At 36.3% G+C, this 13576-nt stretch overlaps 1 protein-coding gene across 1 annotated transcript in view; it reads left to right on the top strand.

The window, feature by feature from the left end:
* Window positions 1-13576, top strand: part of RNF17 (ring finger protein 17) — a 123734-nt gene that overhangs the window by 54255 nt on the left and 55903 nt on the right. Inside the window, exons 13-16 of the mRNA XM_020968779.2 lie at window positions 3074-3263; window positions 4032-4203; window positions 6029-6219; window positions 7708-7846. Coding sequence (XP_020824438.1) covers window positions 3074-3263; window positions 4032-4203; window positions 6029-6219; window positions 7708-7846 — 692 coding nt within the window. The remainder of the gene's footprint in view (window positions 1-3073; window positions 3264-4031; window positions 4204-6028; window positions 6220-7707; window positions 7847-13576) is intronic.

Below are 13576 nucleotides of genomic sequence, written 5' to 3'. Positions count from 1 at the left end.
GTCAAGAAGAATAAGGAGTGAGAAAAGGCCATTGTATTTAACAAGATGAGATCCTTAGCATTGGAGAGCACTCTCAATTGAGTGGTGAGGAATAAAGGCCAAACATTGAGAAATGAGTGGGAGGTGAGATTGTTAGCAACAAAATATGGGTAGCGTTTTCTACGTATTTGTGAAAGAGAGGAGAAATACAAAGCAATAGCTTGAAAGAATGGTATGGTGAAGTGAAAGTTTTCTAAAATCTGGAGCATATTTGGGCAGCGAAGAAGAGAGGTTCAAGGAAGGAAGGAAGCAAGGAAAGATAGAGGAGGAAGAAGAGAGAAGATAATACAAGGGCCAAGCTTCTAGAGGAGGTAAGAGGGAATAGAGCCACAGTCACAAGTAGATGAGTTGTTATTAGCAACAAGAGCCATCCTTTCCTCAGAAGAACAAAGAATATACAGGATGATAATGAAGTCATTTGCATTGTGAAACAGGAGAGAGTAGATCAATTTTTTTTTTCAGTGAAGCATCTGGTAAAATTTGCCAAGAGGAAGGAAGAAGAAGATTATTGTATTTGTGGCTTGAGTGTAGAAGTTTGGAACAGTCACTGTGGGACATTTGATATTGATGGGTAGTTCACCTTAATATAGTAAGTGACAACAGTCCTAAATTAATTGCACTTTAATATAATGCCAACTAAAATACCAAAGGGTTTCCTTATAGAGCTTAATAGAATCATAATGAAATTTATATTATAAAACAGGAAAGAATACCAAGGGCACACAATGACAGTGGGCTTATATTCTAGCATTGATGCATTTATAGTGATCACATATCATCAAGAACATCTGCTGCAGGGGGAAAAAGCGAAGTAGGATGATGGAATAGATGCAATAAACATATTAAAGATTGGTATTTGATAAGCTGATGGCAAGTTCATTGTTTTTCAAATATATTTGGGAAAATTAGTTAGCAATTTGATAGTAATATATTTAGATCATGTTCCATGACTAAATGTACCTGCTAAAGTCACGTTGATACCCCCTTAAAGGCTCTTTCCTGGACACTCTGTTCTCTGTATTTTCTGTTTTGGTGATCTCAACATTCATAGGTTCTGTTATGTACATGAGATAACTTGCAGTCTGTATATCTACAATAATCTTTCCTAAACATCAGTTCTAGCTGCTTGCTAAATCTCTCTACTTGAATCTCCCAGTGGCATCTCAAATTTGACATCTCCAAAACACAGCTTATTTTATTTCCCTTAAGACCAATGCTCCATCCAAAATTCCCCTTTTCTGTCGGTGGCAACTTCATCCTTGAAAGTGAGTATCCACTATGACTCTTTGTCCACTGTATCCCATTCTGGCTCTACTCAACCATTCCTGTAATTTTTCAAACTAAAACACACCTCTGCATACTTTTCCCTATAAAAGTATGTTGTCTGTCTCCATTAGAATGGAAGCTTAGTTTCATCTCCCAAACACTTAGCACAGTACTTGGCAACCTAGTAAGCACTTGAATACTTTTTGATTCTTACTTCCCTTCCAGTTACCCAGGTTCATCCATGACTCCTCCATTTCTCATAATCTTTACATGCAAGCAGTTGCCAAGTCAGTTCTCTATCATATATCCACATCTGTTACATCCATCCCCTTATATCCACTCTGCCTCTGTCCTAATTTGAGACCTTAAAATCTCTCACTTTGTCTTTTGAAAGGACCTTCTTTTTTGCCTCTCTTGCCCTCCAGTCTCTTCCCTCTCCAGTTCTCTTCTAGAGACTAGACCAGTGATTTCATTGGTGTAGTAAGGGAAATTCTAGGTGAGGAAACTCTACTAGTGAAAGTCATCACCTTCTCTTTGTCTTAAAGAATTGCGTGGAACACTGAGAAGTTTATTGACTTGCCCATGGTCACATAGACAGTATGATTCAGAGATAAATCTGACGGATCTTTCTTTTTTTGAGGCTAGCTCTCTGTCCAGTATGCCAACATGTCTCATACAGCTGCCAAATTATTATTATATTTGAAGAGTAAATTTGACTGTGTCACTCCCACTAAGAAATCTTTGAACCCCTATTGCCTTTAGGGTAAAATAAAAAATCCTCAGCTTGGCCTACACAATCTGGCTCCTACTTATTTTACCATTCTTAATTCATATTACTTCCCTTTACCCATTGTCCATTCTAGTAAAACTGGTTTGCTAGCTATTATGATAAAATTGAGATTCTGTCTTCTACCTTTGTAGAAGTGGTTGGTCCTCTCCTTGCTTGGAATAGATTCCTTTCTTACAGAATCCTTGTTTCCATCAGAGCACAGCTTAGCTACCACGTCTTAACTTCTTTTTTCATGCTACCATAACTAATTTTTAGTACTCTCTCGCTTGAAATTATTTTATATTACCTTGCATATGTGTTATTCCCAGTGGACTGCAAGGTCCTTGGTGACAGTTTCATTTTGTCTTTATATCCTAGCACCTAATACAATGCCTTAATAAATGTTTGCTAAATTGAATAGTTAAATGTAAGTTATTTTGAGAAGAGGGAGAACACTAATAACTGGGAAATCAAGAAAGACAGATTTCTTTTTAGAGAGATGAGGGGAGGGGTATGAGCCTTAGGGATCACCTACATAAAAGGAAGAGAACAGTAAAGTTACAGGAAACAGAAGGGGAACAGAAAGATATCCAAGAAAGAGTGGCATTCTGGAAGCCAGTGAAATAGTGTATCAAAACTAATCCCTGACCAGTTCCCAATGATTTCAATCTTCTCTTAATTCTTACATAACTTATTATCCATACTACTCCTTTTTAGATTTTCATGTGCTTGCCTTGCATTCTTTTAACTGTTTTGTGTAATTATTTCTACAACCAGATTACAAAGTCTAAGAGAAGTCCAGAAACCATATCTTGTACTTTTTTTTTGGTGACCCCTGAAATACTTTGCATGTAAAAAATTAAATGAACAAATGTGTATCTAAATCTGTGTCAAAGTAAAGTTAATTTACTTGATATTAAAGCAAAAGGGTTTTTGCACCTTTTAAAAATTTTTTTCATTTTATCCTTAAAAGTTTGATATATTTTTCAATCTCTTTAGGTGCAAAGATATTTGTCAACAGTATAGAAAATGGAATGTGGTGCCGTGGAACTATCACTGAACTAATTCCTGTTGAAAGTAAAAATGTAGGGAAGCCCTGTGGTCCTACCAAATATCCAATCCGTGATGTTGCACTGATGCAAATTTTCATGATAGACTTTGGGAATTCTGAAGTCTTAGCTGTTTCAGGGTATGACATTTCTAATTCCTTTTGTCTGTGTTTTATGTCCTACTTAAATGAATTGGGGAAAAAAGAGGTAGAAAAAGATTTATATGTACAGATAACTTATCAAGAACCTCACAATTCCACAACTAATTTGTTTTGCTTTTCCCTCATTCCTTCATTTCTTAATAAATTGGGGAAAGTTATTCGTCAGTTTAAAAAATGTTGGGAAACTTGAGGGAAATGGTTTGTTTGTTTAATCTCCAAAATAAAATAATACTTATGGTTAGTTGCAGTATGATTTTAAAAGTAAAATATGATTAAGTTAAATATATTTATCTGCCATTTGGGTAGCAAATGGCCTACATCAATTAAAAATGAGTAGAAAATATTTCTATGAGAAACCAACCTGTCACTGGCACAGACCTGTTATGAATTAATCAATAAATGTAACAGTGGAACTTCATTGGTCAGTTTTTATAAGTAAATTGAAATTTGATCGATCACTAAGGCATTCCTGTTTATTAATGAAAGACAGCACAGTATAGTGGAAAGAACACTGAATTTGGAGTCAGAAAATCTGGGTTCAGAGCCCACCTCCATCACATACTACCTGTGGGACCTCAGGCAAGTCACTTCCTTTCTCTTATAATCAGATTCTTCATTTGTAAAATAAGGAAGTTGGACTAATGTCTCTGTCATTCTTTTAAATTTTAAGCATAGGTAACTTTGGGAATGGATAAAAATTCAGGGCTGAATTAACTGTTTCTAACAATGTTGCTTAAATTTTGCTAGGATTGGTGATGGCCACATAGTTAGACCAGGATTCAGTACTCTGCCACATTTAGTGGTAAATGATCTATGTATGGTTATAAGAAAGCCTGATTCATATATTGAAGGAATGCTAGGAGATCTCCATCCATTAGCATTGTCATGTGCATTAAAGGATATTGTTCCACAAAATTCGGTGAGTAATTAAATCAACAAATGTTAATTAGTATTAAGAATAGCTTCTCTTAGGTTAAAAGAAATTTTAAATATTACATGTGAGCTGGCAATAGAATTGGAGTGTGCAGAAAGGATTTTTACATATTGAATATACAAGAGCCAGTTTAAAAAAAAATAACTTCAGCTTGCATAGCTAAAATATTTCCCCTGATTTTGCTTTTATTTGTTTGCTCGAATTCGTATAAAATGTTTTCCAAATAAATGATAAAAGTGAATTAATTTTTAGTCAACTGACGAATATTGACCTTAGGGTTTTGTTCATTGCTCTAAAATATAATCTCCAATGAATCACATTGTTGATTATGTGTGCTTATTCACCTAAAAGTTAACCGTCAACTGTCAGTGTCAGAGCCATGTGTTACAAGCTCAGTTCGCTTCTCCCATTCTAGAAATTTCTCTTGTCCTTCCTCTACTTTCCAACTGAGGAAATGAATATTCCTGCTCTCCAAGGCTAATCTCTTCCATCTTTGTTCTTGATGACAGTGCCTTTTCACTATGATTTTTTTTAATCCATTCACATATCCTTTTATGAAGGAAATGGGCAAGCAAATAGTAATCAAATAATACTAACAAAGAGGTATATGTGTCTGGAGGAATAGGGTTTTATTATAGAGCTTCTATAAATCTTTCTTAGTTATCCTTTGATCAGTTTTTTAGTAGACTGTTCAGAGCCTTTATTTAACTTCACACTTCTTTTACTATAAATTGTGTAACAAAACAGCTTACATTTAAATAGTCCTTTATGGTTTTACAGAGTGTTTTCCTCACAATCTAGTGAAGTAGGTAGTGCAAGTATTTGTTGGGGTTTTTTGGTATGTTTTTTGTGGGGGGAGGGGTTTCCACCAGGGTACCGACATCTTGCTCATAATTAGGCCAGGAGAAACTTTATTAAAGAAATACTTTTTTAAAAAAAGAAACAAACACTGAAGATAGACACATGCATGTGGCCACAGAGAGACCCCATTAAGAAAACAGGCCCCTCCAATCATCCCAACCCCTGATCTGGAATTACGGCTAGCTTTGATTAGCATTAACCTCACAGGTGGACCAGTTTGCATTTCAGCCTTAATGTAGAACTTCTTAATAGCTGGAAATGGGACTATTTTATTAGCCTAGATGCAAGAGGTGAAGTGGTGAGGAGACAAAGACAAAATGTGACTTCTCACTTTAACCAAAATGAAGGTCAGTTTCTAAGATATAGTAATTTATTTCAAAAGGTGGCCTCTTTCTCTTTCATCGACATGGGAAATTCACATTTAGGCAATTTTTGTGTAACTCATTTGTAATTTTTAGTCATAGAGAGTTACCTGGGTGACTGAGAGATTAGGTGACTTGTCTGGTCATGTATAACTGGTTATGTGTCAGAACATTTGAACCCAGGTCTTCTCAACTCCAGGATTGATCCACATTGCCTGTGACAAGTAGTAGTATCTCTTTGAAACTGACCCTTAGCGAGATAAAATAACTTGTCCATGATATATAACATATAGTCCATCCCAGATTTTCTTTCTTCCGCTATGTCATGATGATAAACATCACTTGATATGGTTAGTTCTGTTAGCATAGGCTGAAAAGTCAGCATATGAGAAACACGTTGTAATGTCTTTTGGTTTCTGATGGCATCTGCTTTTTTTCATTATATGCTTAAATTGATGATCAGACTAATACTTTTGTTTAGGATTATATTCTGTAGAGAAAAAAACCACAATCTCTTTCCAGACAAAGTGTTGTTATAACAGTATTATAATACTTACATTGACTTTTGATTTTTATTTATTCCATAGAGTGAAGGCTGGGGAGAAGAAGCTAAAATGGAATTTTTAAAAATGGTAAACAACAAAGCTGTTCTGATGAAAGTCTTTAGAGAAGAAGATGGTGTGCTTATTGTAGATCTCAAGAAACCTCCGGCAAATAAAATAAGCAGTGATATGCCAGTATCTCTTAGAGATGCATTAGTTTTTATGGAATTAGCAAGGTATGTGTCTTATTTGAGAAGATAGCTTGTTATTTTAGATCAGGGCTTTAAGAACAGCATTTTTTCATCTTTAAAAAAATCATGTATTTAAAAAACCAAGGGATTTGAAGTCACAGTTAGCTTCAGACTGCTGCATAGGTCTAACATACTATCTATCATCTGCTGCTATAGCCATATTCCATGACTACAAAAGTTTAAATTCTTTGGTTTATTAGCTACAGGGGATAGGGAGACCAAGTTTTTTGTTGGTTTTTTTGTTTTGTTTTGTTTTTTAACTTTTTTTTTAAGGCAGTTGGGGTTAAATGGCTTGCCCAGGGTCACACAGCTAGTAAGTGTCAAGTGTTTGGTCTGAGTTCAGATTTGAACTCAGGTCCTCCTGACTTCAGGGCCGGTCTTCTATCCACTGCACCACCTTGCTGCCCTTAGAGACCAAGTTTTAAGTTGGTGCATTATGATTCAAAATGTGAATAAAAGTTTTAAATATAGATGATTGTTTCTTTAGTGTACCCAGTAATCTTATGAAATTCTATATTTTCAGGGATCATAGTTATTGAGTTAAATCACTGGTCTTGGAAATAATAAGACAGTGAGCACTTTTTGCATCTTTCACTGTGATCCTGGTTATATACCACTTGGACTTTTTCCCTCCTTGCCCCCTCAGTTATGTATGAGATGTACTGCTAACAAGACATGCTTATTTAAAGTAATTACTATTAAAATGAATTATTTTTAAAGTAAGTCTTAAGGTGTGCAATGTATAGGCTCTATACTAGTCATATTATTCATACTCTCCATACCAGGGATGGGGAACCTGTAGCCTCGAGGCCACATGTAGCCCTCTAGGTCCTCAAGTAGTGCTGAATGACTGAGTTCAAGTTTTACAGAACAAATCCTTTTATTAAGGGGATTTGTTCTCTGAAGTTTGGATTCAGTCATTCAGCATTCTTCCTGGGAGAGTATGGATAATATGACTAGGAACATCTTTGTTTAAGATCACTACTGAAAGACAGGTATCCTAGAGAAGGTCTCAGACAGGACCTTGGTAATTAAATGAGGGTTGATTTACTTAAGAAAGATAGTCTAAATCACAGAAACTGTGTGGGATTACTTCAGCTAACACTTAGAAATTATTTTTATGTTTGTTGTGTACATAACTATAAATATACATCCAAGTGCGTGACTGTAAAATTTCTTTTTTTTGTTTTGGTTTTTTGTAGAGGGCACAGCTTAACTTTTACCTCTACTGTTTTGTAATTCAGTTTGAGGTTAAGTAGAATACTGAAATCTCATAATAGGGATTAAAGAGAGGGCTAAATAACATTTAAAATTGACAAGTTGAGAATTACCTAGTTTATGTTAGGTAATTAAAGATTTAAATATCCATGCCTTTTTTTCAGAGATAGTCACTGGAACACAGTAGAAATTTGAAAACAATTTTTAAAATTAACAATTGATTTATCTTTTGGTTGTTCTTTTAATTATCCATAGGTTTACACAGTCGCCCAGTATTCCACCCGAACAGAATATGACCTTAAGATACCATTCACCTGTATTACCAAAAGAATTGTCAAATGTGTCAGTCGTGGTTTGTCACATAAATAATCCTTCTGATTTTTATCTTCAGTTGGTAAGTATCTAGGGCCCTTCTGGGGCCCTTCATATTTCGGTTTCCAAAAGATAAATGGGCATGTGTGACAGAAGTATCCAGTTTGAGATTGAAATACTTCCATGGATACATGAACTCAATATTGTGGGTACTGCCTCCACCCAGTGCAAATTGCAACTCACCCATACCTTGTAGTTCTGCACTGTTTTGGCCTGTGTTTACTTTAACTATTTCATAGATACCAGGGTAGTGTTCAAACTCTCTTCGGCTTTGGTCCTCCTCTCTTCCTGTGTAATGTGCACCTCCTTTTCTAGTCATATCTTTTTGCCACTTCTTTCCATGTAAGTCATCATCAATAATATGTTTTAGCCTCTTTAATAACCCACCATGTGTCTTCCCTTCCCATTTTGGGTCACTTAAAATTTTTATTCTATTAAAAACTTTTGCTTTCCTTGCTTTGTGACCAAATGCAGGGGGCATTATAACAGTGGAAAGAGTGCTGAATTTAGGATCAGAGTACCTGAGTTTAAATTTCAACTTTATATGTGTGACTTTGAACAAAATAGGTGTCCTCTCTGAGTGTCAGTTTACTTATTCATAAAATGAGGGAATCGGATTAACTGATTTCTCAGGTCCTATCACAAAGATTCTATGATTCTAACAAAGTGAACTTTGGGGCCAAAAAAACAAGGTGAGATTGTGGACAATGCTGTACAACTTTCAAAATAAAACTCAACCTACTCTCTAACTTGTGTTCAATTCTTGACTATATCAGTGTCTTCCTATGTTATGCCCTAATACATTAACTCGGTGGCCTGTTCATTTAACTTACTCTCTACATCTCGGAAATATGCATTTGCCATCTTTTTGTTTTTTCCTGTGTGGACTCCTAAGTAAATTTTTTTTCTGTGAATTCGCTTTCATAGCCAAGGAGCTCATTGAGCAGACCTTATAATTTTCTTTCAGGAACTTTATGCAGTTAGTAGTGTTACTCACAAAGCAGGAGTTATCTGGAAAATTTAAATATTTATTGGAAGGCCCTCTTTCGTTTGAACTTTGTACCAATTACTCTCCATGGTAAGGGCAAATGTCCTTATCCAGCTTGCCTCCCTACTTAAAGCCTCACTTGTTATTGAAGAATATGGAAAACCTTTGAAGAGAAGAAATTAAGGAAGAAGGAAAGGAAGTTGGTGAGATATGCTAAGAAGTTAGTAAGAGAAGAGAAAGAAAGTTGAAATGCTAAGGTGCTAATAAGGAGAGTGACAAATCTGGAATTAATTCCCCCAGAAACAGTTTACTCCAGCAGATTTCCAGGGTGTCTGCCAGCAAGAACAGCAAAATACTGAAGATCTCTCTTGCCGTACGTTTGGAGAGCAAGAGTTTTGTAATAGCTGCATAAACCTCTGTACCTGCATGGCCCCCTAGGGATAACTCTACCTAAATGATTGATGACTCCCTTCCTGTTACCACCATGTCATTAGAAGTCCCACTTACTCTTCACTTGTAGATTACTCTCCAGTATGTTCTACCTACATGCCAGTGTGTTTCACTTTCACTCTATGGCTGCCTGTCTCCCTGACCCCCTGGGGATGACTTGACCCTGAAGCTAACTCAGTAATTGGTGAATCTCTACCTGGAACTGCCATATCATGAGAAAACCCAGCCATGCTGCTAACTGTCCTCTTCCAGCTTACCCCCACACCTCATCTCCATAACCTGCTGCTTGGCACCCCCAGGAATTTCCCCCTCACCCCTCTTTTCTAGCTTCCCTTTATTGTGACTTTCCTATTAGAATGTAAGCTCCTTGAGAGTAGGAAGCATCTTTGTATTGCCAGCACTTAGGACAGTGCCAGGCATATATAGTAAACAATGAATGCATTAGTCATTTAAGACATAAAATGTGTAGTGTTTATCTTTGTCGTATTCATTGTATCTATACTCAAAGTGAAGCTTTTTCAGTCGTCTGAAATGAAAGGCTCAAGTAATTCCTATCCAGATGATCAGGAAGAAGGAATACCCAAAACTAAAGAAGGGCTTTATTATGAAGAGAAAGTCTTAAAAGTTTGCAGGGAGGAATCCTGATGGATGCCAGAAGGCTAAAGAGTAGAAAAATGTACCACAAAGGCTCAAGTCATCTGTAAAACTAGGGATTTGACCTAGATAACCTTGGAGGTTCCGGATTTAAATCTGTGGAAACCATAAGGGACTATTCAAATTCATAAGAATAAGAGATTCTACAGTGGATAAATGATGAAAGGATAAAAACAATCAGTATTAAAATTTTAAATTCTCTTTTTAATTACCAAGCATTTATTTTTCCCCTTACCCCGTACCTCCTAAAGAGATGGGAAAAAGAAAAACTAAACTGTAACAGTGAAGTTAAATAAATTCTCTTGTTTGCTATGACCAGAAATATATTTAATTTTGCATATTAATCCTTTAACTCTCTGTCTAGAACTGAGTAGCCATCTTCTTCGTAATTGGTCCTCTGGAATTATGATTGATCAGTCCTTATGTCTTTGGTAATTGTTCATTTTTACAGTGTTGATGTTAGAGCATAAATTGTTCTCCTAGTTCTGCTTACTTACTGTGCATCAGTGCATACAAATCTTCTCTGAGACCTCTTTATTGTACAACACAGTTACATGCCATTAACTCTAATAGACCGCAATTTGTTTAGCCCCAATTAATGGGCACCCCCTTAGTTTCCATTTCTTTGCCACCACACGGAACTGTTGTAAATGTTTTTGTACATATAGGACTTTTTCCTTTTTTTTCCATCTCCTTGGAGTACAAACCTAATAGCAGTTTTGCTGAGTCAAAGGATATGCATAGTTTTGTAACTTGGGGGGGCTTAGTTCCAAGTTGCTTTTCACATTGTCTTTATCAGTTCACACCAACATTGCATCAATATGCAGGTTTTTCTGCCTCTCTTCCAACATTTTTCATTTCCCTTTTTTTTTTTGTCAACTTTGCCCATCTGATGGATGAGATGGAACCTCTGAGTTGTTTTAGTTTTCATTTCTCTTATTATTAATTTGGAGCCTTTTTCTTACAAATATGAAACATCAAAACTTATGTCGTATAGGTTACATTTCTTTTTTATATCATTTGACCATTTATTTGTCTCTTATTCTTAGAACTTAAATTCCTTTTATAGTTGAGAAATGAGATCTTTATCAGAAGAACTTGAAACAGGTTTTTTTGTTGTTTTTGTTTTTTGTTTTTGTTTTTTGCTTTTTGGTGAGGCAATAGGGGTTGAGTGACTTGCCCAGGGTCACACAGCTAGTAAGTGTCAAGTGTCTGAGGCCAGATTTGAATTCATGTCCTCCTGATTCCAGCGTTGGAGGTCTATTCCACTGCACCACATACCTGCTCCTAAGAACAGTTTTCTAAGGAAAAAATAAATGTCAATAGCCACAAGAAAAAGCAGGCACATTAATGCGTAGTTAGTGGACTTGTGGGTTGGTCTAGCCCAGGCGTGGAGAACCTGCAGTTTTGAGGCCAGTTATGGGCCTTGTAGGTCCCTGCGTGCAGCCTTTTTACCAAGTCCAAGTTTTACAGAACAAATCTTTTTATTAAGGGGATTTGTTCTGTGAAATTTGGATTCAAAGGGTTGCACTTAAAACCTAGAAGGCCGCATGTGGCCTTGAGGCTATAGGTTCCTCACCCCTGATCTAGCCATTTTGGAAAACAGTTTGTAACTCACCTAAAAAGTTGTTAAATTTTTCTTATCTTTTCATCCAACAATACCATTTCTGGATCCCAAAGAAATCCAGGAAAGAGAGAAAGGATCCATATTTTATGGTGGCAAAGAACTGGACACCAAAGGGTGACCATCAGTTGGGAAATAGCTGAACATACGGTATATGAATGTGATATAATATTATTGTGTTGTAAGAAATAATGAAAGGGACAGTTTGAGAGAACCCTTGTGACAGAAGTAAGCAGAACCATGAGAACAATTTATACAATAATAGCATTGTAAAAATAAACAACTTTGAAAAACTAAAGATCTCTATCGATTCAGTGACCAACCATGATTGCAGAGGACCACTAGTGTTCTTCAATTCCTAAAAAAGTGGTAAACTCAGAGTGCAGATTGAGGCATACTTTTTGTACATAGCCACAATGTAGAAATTTGTTTTGCTTGACTGTTTATATTTGTTACAAAGGTTTTATTTTTTTCTTTTATTTCCAATGGGGTGGTGGTAGAAGAAGAGAAAATAAATTTTTGTTAATTGAAAAAAATAATGTTAAATTAAAAAAAAACTACAAGGACCATTGAACACTTGTAACTAAGTAGCAGATGTGAAGCTCCTCCCAAAGGAGAAAGAATTGGACCCTTTGAAGAAGAAGCAACTGCTTGTGCTCTGAGGAATGATAGTATGGAGTGACAGGTACTATCAGAAACAAGATCATTCAGTAAGTTTTAGAGGAACAAGAGATGAGTTGTGGTAGCTGGTAACTCCCTGCTCCCCAGCAATCCTTTTGTTGTATGTGTAAGTTGTAATTGCTGTAGTAGCCAGAGGATTTGTAAAGTCTCTTCAATCAAATAGAAACTGTTGGACTGGTTACATCATTCTGAGAATCATATGAGGAGATGCCTCTCATTATTACTATTATCATCATCATCATCATCATCATCATCATCATCATTATTACTATAGTTATTTTGCAAAGGTGAGGGATCATGGGCATAGAACACTGAAGTATAATATCAGATGTTTTTAAAATGCTAGTTTTGCTAAACTTATTTTTCTTCCTCTTAAAATTTATTGTAAGAGAGAGTTCTTCTGGAGGATATGATGGAGGAATAAAGTAGGAAATACAGGTGATTAAAAAAACAAAAGATGAGTAAATTGATTTCTTTTTTTTTAAAAAGAATCCATAAAGCAGGTAAGTGCCTGCTCTGTGCTAGAAACCACTGTTTGCTGGAATCATAAAGGTAAAATTAAAACATTCATTAAGTGCTTACTATATTCCAGGCTAAGCATTGGCAGAAGCACGATTCCTGCCCTCAAGGAGCTCACCTTGTACGTGCAAGATAAACACGAGTATGTATTTGTATATATGTGTCTATACATATGTGAAGACACATGTATACACATGTAGCTATGCTGTGAATTAGAGGTAATCTCAGAGGAAAGGCTCCAGACATAGGAGGCCCAGGGTAGGCCTCTGGGAGAAGGTGGGATTTTAGACAATTCTTCAAGCAAGCAGGGTGAAGTGAGAAGAAAAAACATTCCAGGTATGGGGGCCAGCCAGGAGATAGGGAGTGTCATGTTTAAAGAACAGCATATAGCCAGAGAGTAAAAGTATGTGAAGGGATATAAAAGGTAGTAAGGTAAGAAAGGGCAGAGTTGTAAAGTTGAATGCCAAACTATATGATTGTTCGTGTGGACTAGCCACTAGAATTTGAGTGGGTTGGCAGCAGGGAGGGAAAGGGGAATGGGATAGGACATATCTGGACTTGTACTTTCAAGACAATCAGGCTATTGCAATAGTTACTAGTGAGGAAAAGATCACATGGAAAGATATTACTAAGGTAGAAACAATAGTACTTGACGATTGACTGGATATGTGGAGTGTGAGTAAGAAGTGGAGGTTGATACTTAGGGTTATAAGCCTAGGTGGCTGGAAGGATGGCTGTCCTCTCAATAATAATAGGAAAGTTAGGAAGAGGGAAAAGTCACTCGGTAAACATTTATTAAGTTCCCATTGTGTGCAGGCACTGTGCTAAACTTTGAG

The sequence above is a fragment of the Phascolarctos cinereus genome, unplaced genomic scaffold, assembly GCF_003287225.1.
Source record: "Phascolarctos cinereus isolate Bilbo 61053 unplaced genomic scaffold, phaCin_HiC Scaffold_726;HRSCAF=1367, whole genome shotgun sequence".
In the NCBI taxonomy this organism is placed as follows: domain Eukaryota; kingdom Metazoa; phylum Chordata; class Mammalia; order Diprotodontia; family Phascolarctidae; genus Phascolarctos; species Phascolarctos cinereus.
Note: the sequence above shows the minus strand (reverse complement) of the source record. Positions and strands in the feature narration are given on the sequence as shown.